The sequence below is a fragment of the Tursiops truncatus genome, chromosome 1 (assembly GCF_011762595.2).
Source record: "Tursiops truncatus isolate mTurTru1 chromosome 1, mTurTru1.mat.Y, whole genome shotgun sequence".
Taxonomy (NCBI): domain Eukaryota; kingdom Metazoa; phylum Chordata; class Mammalia; order Artiodactyla; family Delphinidae; genus Tursiops; species Tursiops truncatus.
This window is the reverse complement of record NC_047034.1, coordinates 110,423,569-110,432,499: the sequence shown is the minus strand read 5'-3', so window position 1 is coordinate 110,432,499 and position 8,931 is coordinate 110,423,569. Positions and strand designations below refer to the sequence as shown.

The 8,931-nt window shown below is 38.4% G+C and overlaps 1 protein-coding gene across 1 annotated transcript in view; it reads left to right on the top strand.

Annotated features, from left to right (window-relative positions):
- The first annotated feature begins 4,402 nt into the window (after nt 1–4,402).
- The window catches only part of PRKACB (protein kinase cAMP-activated catalytic subunit beta), a 143,568-nt gene continuing 139,039 nt past the window's right edge, over nt 4,403–8,931 (top strand). The window contains exon 1 of the mRNA XM_019920056.3: nt 4,403–4,735. Within this exon, the coding sequence (XP_019775615.1) occupies nt 4,690–4,735 (46 nt within the window). The 5' untranslated portion in view covers nt 4,403–4,689. The remainder of the gene's footprint in view (nt 4,736–8,931) is intronic.

Below are 8,931 nucleotides of genomic sequence, written 5' to 3'. Positions count from 1 at the left end.
ATTCACCTTTGTAAGCCCATCATGCTTTGCATATAGTAAGGACTCATTAAATTTGTTGGAATCATATTTGTTGAATGATTGTTATTGAAACATAAATGCAAGAAAACATAGAATGTTATTGGGTCATTGTGCCTATTATACAAGTTATCCTAGGTGCTTTTCATAGGTGCTTTAATTTAATCCATATAACTTCACACTTTAGGAAACTAAGGCAAAGGGGAATAAAGTAATTTATGTGAAGGTCTTAGATAGCGGCCGTACCAAAAGACGTACTCAGATTTTTCTGACTACAAAGCTCAAACTCTTTCTACTTTACTACATACCACTCTGGTTTGTCGCTATCAATAATATGAATATATTTTTAATTTAGTGGGCCAGATTCACCTTGGTCACAGATGGGCTTCAGTTGGAAAAGCTGAGATTTCATGAAAGTTCATGCCCCATTTGTTTGGTGATTTCATAAAGAAGAAAAAGTTTTGTAAATTTGAGTGTTATTTTTTGATCAAGTTACTCTCTAAAAATGCATAGTGCCAAACTGAAAGAGCAGAAATTTAGTCATAGTTTTGACAAAACACACTGGTAAAATCCGAATATCCCAAACATATACTTTTCTGAGTGTATTACATATTAAGAAAGGAAAAAAAGTTGTTGGTTTTGTTCTCCCCTCCAGGTTTTCCTTAATGTTTTCAGTTTGTATTCTAGTCCCTATCCAAGAGATAAGCTACAACTCCACTCTGGTACAAGTTCATTTTTGTTGACTCTGAGCAGGTTACTTAACCACAGTCAACTATTTTAGTCACCTCATCTGTAAGGGGATACCCAAAAAGGTGAATATCAAACTTCAGATAATAAATTTATGAACCAAGGGATTAGGATTATGCTCAACTGGAAAACTTTGCACTGTACTAGAATGATATGAACAATTATCATATTTGTAATTTATTAACTATAAAATAACTTCCTCACTTTGGAAGTACTATTCTGCCCTTTGATACTTAATGTGGTATCATTAGGTTCAGGACATATAATACTGTATAATAATGAAATATTAGACTGTGTGGATTACTAGTTATTCAAAATAATCATAATTTTATGATGGTTAAATAAATTCTCATTTGCACTTACTTGATGTAAAATACAATATAAAAACAAAATGACCTGGTCATATTTTTCAACGATTATCAATTTCAGTTTACCTGTCCTGGTGATTGTAAAGGAAAAACAAGTGTTTTTGACATACATTGTTTTTGAGGGTGTTTACTTTTTAAAAGGACTTGGAAATCTAGTATAAGTAAAAACTACAAAATAAATAGGAATAACAATTTACTAATTTTTCCCCCCTTTCTCACTCCTTTCTGAAAAGGTGACTCTAGGAAGAATACAGGGCTGAGACCCTTTGTTCCTAAGGCTCAGTTTTCTCATCTGCAAAATGTGGATAATAAAACCTAATCCTAATGAGACTGAGATTACACTTGTTTCACACATTAATGGTATATAACCTAGTGCTCTGTCACTTACAATTTGAGTGAACTTGGCCTAGTTACTTCACTTCTTTGAACTTTTTTCTCATTTGTAAAGTGTGGCTAATATAATCTGTCTTGCTCATGCAGGTTTGTTGTGGGATCAGATAAACAACGGCATGTGAAAGTGTTTTTATAAAGTACTAGAAAATGTAAGGATAATTCTTTCCAAAGCAACTACCACTGGTCCAATTTTTCCTGCTACATAGTGTTGTATGTTCTTAGATACAATATTATACAGAGGGGAACTCAAAGTCTTTTCTCCGTTATCACTTCCTTTTTTCTGCATCTGCTTTCCTAGGGAAACAAGATTTAGTTCTACCTTTGTGCTTGTCCAGGTTATAGAAAAGGCATTAGTGGCAAAGGATAGCAGTTGCCCCATTCTAGCTCCAGTTATTCAAGAATAACTGTACAGTTAATGAAATTTCTGCCCTTTCTAGGTGTAAATAAACAATTCTTGAAATATAGTCTTTTAGATGCTATATAAACAATGGATTCCTAAAGAGAACTCTTCTCTAATAATGAAAAAGCAACTTGTATATAATTACAGCTAGATGATTGTGAATGTTTACTAATTGAAAACGATTCATGAAACTATACTCTTGAAGTATAGTCTTCCTAGAATCAGAGCAGCAGTGTAAATTAATATAAAAAAAACAGAAATAGGGACTTTCCTGGTGGCGCAGTGGTTGAGAGTCCGGCTGCTGATGCAGGGGACGTGGGTTTGTGCCCCGGTCCGGGAGGATCCCGCGTGCTGCGGAGCGGCTGGGCCCGTGGGCCATGGCCGCTGGGCCTGCGCGTCTGGAGCCTGTGCTCTGCAACGGAATAGGCCGCAGCAGTGAGAGGCTAGTGTACCGCAAAAAAAAAAAAAAAAAACAGAAATAATAGTATACAGAATAAAAACCAAGATATTTCCAATTGTTGATGATATTTTCCTTTCTTAACAATTAATTTAATTTCTTAAACAATGAATGATAAAGTTAAATTGAGAGAGAAATTTGTAAAGCTGAATTTTTTACTAACTTTCTAGGATGTAGTTATAATGCATCTTAATTCTGTAATCCCTGTCAACTGTCTCTTCTGCAAATTAATCATTTACAAAACAGATGGCTACCCTCTTGTTAGAGACCTAGAATTCAAAATTATATTAAGGATAGGGACAAATTATGCATATAACCACTCTTTTATTATTAAAGCTGGTCTCTAAAAAGGAATACATTTCAAAACTTACCCCAATGAGGGCAGTATGAGTCTCCCAGGATTCTAGAAAGATTCCATCCAGAATAAAGTATATCAAAAAGATTTTTTTTATTTCATATATGGCTTAATGCTATTTATCGAACTTCCTATGTATGTAGGGCAAAATATCACATCCACAACACAAAACTAAATGTGATTGGAAGGATGTGACATTGTTGGAACATTGTTGCATGCTGACACAATACCTCACAGCTAGTTCAAATCCTTCCTTCTCTACAATTTTTATATTACTTGGATTTAATGGAAACCCAGAAAACAATAATGAATTTCCCCAAGAAATAAACTCATTATGCATCCATCTTTTCAAGTCAAGGTAATTTTAAATGGAGAGAAAGCAATTTACCATAACATCTACATAACATTATGGACAAAAAGTCAGACTTTAGAGCCCAACTACCTAGGTTCAAATCCTGCTTCAAAGAGGTAATAGCTGTGTAATCTAGGGTAAATTGCTTAACTTCTTTGTGCCTCAGTTTGTTCATAAGTGAAATAATGAGAGTAAAACTCCATATCTCATAGGGTTCTTGAGGATCAAATGAGTTGCTACCTGCATGGTAGTACTTGGAATACAGTATACATGATATAAACCTTTGTTAAATTAATTTAACAGAAATAGTGATAAGAAACAGCAGGAAGAACTTACTGAGAAACTTCTACAGTTACCACTCTGTTTTTGTCAGTAATGAAAGCTACTTCAAAAAAAATTCTGAGAGATTTCCTCTGCTTACTTTCAAGTCATCAACTATCCATTAAATACCTACTGTGCCTGGTGTCTTGGGGACACAAAATAAATTTAGTAGTCTCTGCCCCTCGGGAAGTTAGTTTTTCTACACTAAATTTAGAATAAATGCTCACGACGCAAAATTCAAAGAAACATGCAACAAAAAATACTAGAGTGCCGCAAAAAATTAACCTGGTAAGTAAAACTATTCACAAATTCAAGATGTATGTTAAGAAAAACGCAGTTACCAATTGGGAATGCATTTATTTTGACATCTACACAGAGAGCTGCTAAATACAATGATTCACATCAACAGACATTCTGTAGAAATAGTAATACTTTCCTTTCTCTCTGGGGTATTTGACAAAACCTGAGGGCGATCCCGCAAAACCAGAGAATGAAAACTGCACTGGGAACATCAAAGGTCTTGTGACTGGTGCCTAAGAACCAGGATGACAACGTGGTGGGCTCGGTGAACACCTGGATCTGTGAGGCAAAGACAGGCTCGGAACCACGATCAGGATTAGGGACGAACTTGTTCCCTCGGCTGATACTGACCAGTCCGCAAAACCCAGTGGCGCGAAGCAGGGGACTCCCCTCGCCTGCGACCTCCAGGGCGTGGGGGAGGCCAGGCTGAGAGACGACAGGTTACTCAAAGCTAACGGTCCCCACGCCGCCTCCCAGATCTTGAGGATGGGCATCCGAGACCAAGTTCGTGCCACCACGTCCCGGCTCGGTGGGCCGCTGAGGTGCCAGCCGAGGTTACCCGAGTCCGCTGCCCCCGGCTCGGCCCCCCTCAGCCCGCCGCCCTTGTACCCGGCCGACACGTCACTTCCGGCGCGCGCGCCCGCTGGTGAAGAGGGACAGGGTCGGGGCCCCGGCGCGCTGCTGCCGGGGGGCGCGCAGGGGGGGCGGGGCTGGGTAAGGGGGAGTGTCTGCCAGCCACAGCCGCCGCCGCCGCCACCGTTCCTGCCGTTGATATCGCTGCTGCCGCCGGGGCTGAGGAGTTTGCTGAAGCCTTGGCCTCAGAACCGGCCCAGTCTTCCCGCCCGCACTTCGGCCGCCAGCGCCGAGAGCACTGACCGCGCTGACCGGTGCAGAAGCAGGAGTTGCCTCAGCCTGTGGAGCGGCGGGGACGGCCCCGGCTCCTCTTCCCCTCCCTGACCCCTTCCTTTCATCGTCTCAGTCATGGGGAACGCGGCGACCGCCAAGAAAGGCAGCGAGGTGGAGAGCGGTGAGTCAAGGGCTGGGTCTGGGGTCCCGCCGGGCGGGCCGGAACGGGGCACCGAGCGCCCCTCCGGGTCGGAGCCCGGAGGCCGCTGACACGGTCCAGGCCTCGCAGCGGCCGCCGGGAGCCACTCTAGGGGACCCTGGGGACCCGCTCCCTTCCTCTTCCACCCCCTCCCCCCAGCTCCGGCGCGAGGGCTGAGCGCCGAGGGCCGGATGGAGAGGGCGAGGGAGGAGAGCGGTCCCTGCAATTCCGTCTTTCACTAGAGCGCGCGCCGGGGGTGGGGTGGGGGGGGTCTCCCATGCTTAGATGCTTCCCCAAATATGGTCCGGATAAAGAAGTCTCTTGGACCATCCCAGCCCTCGCTCCCCCCCCAAAAACGCGGGCCCCCTCTTTGGGAGCCACAGGTAGTGTTGTGAGCAGAGTTGGCTCTTTTCCCTCCATCACTTGGGTCCATCCCAACCTTATCATCAGGTGAGGGGCTGCGGGTCTGGTCCTCCGCAGGTGAGGTTAATCCTAAGTGGGCAACTACGTTTTAGAGATCCTCCGTCTTTTCAGATTAGGAGTGGAAAATATAATAAGAGTAAACAAAAACTTTTCCCATTATAGAAAAAAAGCAAGGCAGGTTTGCCTTTTCTTGAGACATGCAAGAATTTGCTACAATGTCTATAAAACTTAAAGGTCGCTCTGAATTGAAGTGCTTCCAGAATACGGTGGATTTCTTTTGAGAGCTGAAAGTGCAGGCACTCTACACTTTACACCAAACAGTAAAAAGTCATGAATTTCTGTATGGCTATATGGTTTTATTTATTTATTTATCTATCAATCAATCCGTCAGTCAGTCTGGATGGTTTTTGCCTTTGCCAGGTTCAACTCAGATTTGATGATTCAGGATGAACAGAAAACAAATAGTATTCGTTGTGTGACCGGGAGTAAATGACATCTCAGCACTTGAGGGAATGCCTGATGAATTTATTCCAGTTTGTGTAAATATTTTTTAATGCTTCTATGTTTTTACTACGTTTTAGGTTAATTTCATAATTTAGCATGAAGGAAATAGCTTTTTTCGGTATCAGTAAAGCAGAATCGATTGGGAAATATCTAGTCATTCATTTTGTTTAATGTGAATAGTAAGATCAGATTATGTGGTTTGTGTTTCACCAATAAAGTTTTGGTGTTAATTTTCAGGAGCTCCAGAAAAGTTTAATGTCTTTAATATGTGATATGGAGATTTTAAAAAGCCAATATAGAGGTAGAATTTTAGTGTTTTTTTTTCTTTAATTGCACAAATGTAGTAACTAACTGTACAAAAAGTATTAATGCGGAAAGTAAAGAATTACTTGTGCCTTTCATCATTTTCCTTTTTAATTTAAAGCTAAAGATAAAACATGTGCTAATTGTATTACAAAGAGTGTGCTTGGTAATGGAATCATATCAGTAATTTTTATTAACAAGTGCTGGCCTGTACAGTGTTTATATTTTTAACAGTGATAGTAGACTCTTTTGTGATTTATATATTTCCATTATTAAGTTACCAAACTAATTCTCCCCTAGAGAGTATTAATTTGAAGCTCGTAGCTATGGGATAATCTTGGAATATTTACAGGAAACAGAAAGGAAACTTTAGATGTTTATCAAAATATCTTGAAATTATTCCTATGAATAAATTCTTTCCTAAGCTTTAACTGTTAGTGATAGCCTAGTTCTTAAGTATGTTAGCCAGCTTTTTATATAAGTTTATTTATGGAAACTGAAGGTCATTATAGTAGTTTGAATAAATGTTGTGAAGTGATAAAAGAAAATAGCAAGCTATGTCTCATTGGGACAGTCATTGCAAGTGTCACATGTTGATCAGTTTGTAATTTCATTTGGAGCAATGGTATCAGGTGCATGTTGCTGCTGTTCTACTGTGGCGAACAAAGAAATTTTATCAATGTATCTTAAAACTTAATGAAAGAACAACTTTTACCATCATATACGTAACTGTTCTGTATAGTTTTTAAAAATTACTTTTGAAAATATATACCTTTCAAAATTTGAATGTAGTTATTTAAACTTCAGCTGATACATAAAAGCATAAACTTTTAGAAATATAAGTGATTCTAGAGATCAGCCTGTGTAATCATTCCATTTCAAAGCCAAAGTGCCTGACCTCTGAATAAGCTGGAGCTGAGATCATGCTATTGGTGATATCAGAGTAAGGAATAGAATCTGATGCCCTGACTCAATACTGTATCACTAAATAATCAATTAATACGAATATTTTCAAAATATCTACAAAGTGTATTAGTTTCATATGGAGACTCTGTAAGTAAAGCTCAAGAAATTTTACTATCTAGTGTGAGAGAGAAAATGTACATATAAAAGTTAAGTGAAAAGCAAAATATGACAAGTGCTAACATTATGGAAAATGAACTTAAAACTCTGAAAACTACCAATAGGAAAATGTTTGATTTGAAATGATGATATAAAAATATCAGGCCAGTTAGGATTTGAGGTTTGGCCCTTGCCTCATACAGGTGACTCTGGAGCTTAGTTCTAAAAATATTCCAGAAGAATGAAGCTGGGCATAAAAATATTTGAGAACGGTCTTAGTTAGCTTTGACCATCTGGTGCTTATGTTGTACTCTATTGAAATCTATCCCCCTACACTTAGAATAAAACATTTTCTGGGGTAAGACTTGAAAGCTGGGGAGATTTCATTTTCATCTCCACAGTTTCTGGAGATCACATTAAGTTGGGTACCTATTATTCTACTGTAGTGAACTAGGAAATTGTATTGATATGTCTTAAAACTTAATGAAAGAGCAACTGTTACTTTTACATACCTGTTCTGTGTATTTTTAAAAATTACTCTAGTAAAAAATATGTGTCTCAAAATCTGACTGTAGTTATTTAAACTTCAGCTAATATGCAGAAGTATAAATTTTAGAAAAATAAGTGAGTGTACAATTCTCTGAGAAATTTTAAACTTGTCATTCAAAATTGTTTTACTTATCCTGTCTCCCACTTTTTACTTTACTCACAGCCCCCAACATAAAAACAGATGCCACCTATTTTAGCCTAGGAGGGGTTTTTTGTTTGTTTATTTCATTAAAAAACAAACAAACATTAGATGTCCTCTACCCCCCACCACATGTTGCTTGGGGCTTTATGTTACACTCTTAGCGCCAAGGTGTTGAGACCTATGGGTAAAGTGTTGGTAGAGATTTGAATGCAGATTCTCCCATGACTGCAAGTGGTAGAGCCACCTGTAAGCCAGTGTTCATATAATGAGTTTTGAATGTTTTCCAGAGTCTCTCTGTCTTAAGAACTTTTGAAGATGAATGGAAGTTAAAGAAAGTCACCAGTAGACTAGTTTCAACCAAAATGCAAGTTTCATAAAAACTAGCATTTTTTTAAAGGCTTACTGTGTGCCAGGTTCTCTAGTACTTTGCATTCATAATTTCACTTAATCTTTTCAACTGTATGATATAGTTTAGTTATTTCTCCATTTTATAGATGAGAAAAAGGAGGCTTAGAGAGCTTAAATGACTTGTCTAAGGTTGCACAGCTAGTAAGTCAGGGAGTAACGTTTGAACTTAGGCAGGTTAACCCCAGAACCTGAAATCCTAACCACTGTGCAAACAGCCTCTGTATCCAATGGAAAATCTGATTCTAAGATATACAGAATAGCTTATACTTCATTTTAATCTGTTTATTATTATAGAAAATTTTGGTGGTTTCCAATAGTATCTTTATTTGGATATAGTAGATATCTTAAATGAAAGAGTTAATTTTTCCTTGTACTGTCTTCTAGATTCAATTTCTGTAAATTGAGGATGAAGGATTAAATTACCTTGAAAGTCTTTTCAGATTCAATGTGGTATAATTTCAAATTAAGCCATAGAAAATTAATTTTATATACTTAAAGCATTCATTAATATTTGTGTTTAATCCTTTTTTTCTCATTTGTAAATGTATACTTTCCCTTTCTATGAAATAGCCAATTGAAAAATTACTTTTGAACTTATATTGCCATTTTAAAAGTACTTGGAAATTTGCATTTTACCATGGTTTACAATAGCACTATCCAATCAAACTTGCTGCTGTGATGGAAATGTTTATATTGTCTCATGTGGTAGCCACTAGCTACATGCAGCTATTGAGCACTTGAAATGTAACCTGGGCAACTGATAAACTGAATTTTTAACCTACATGTG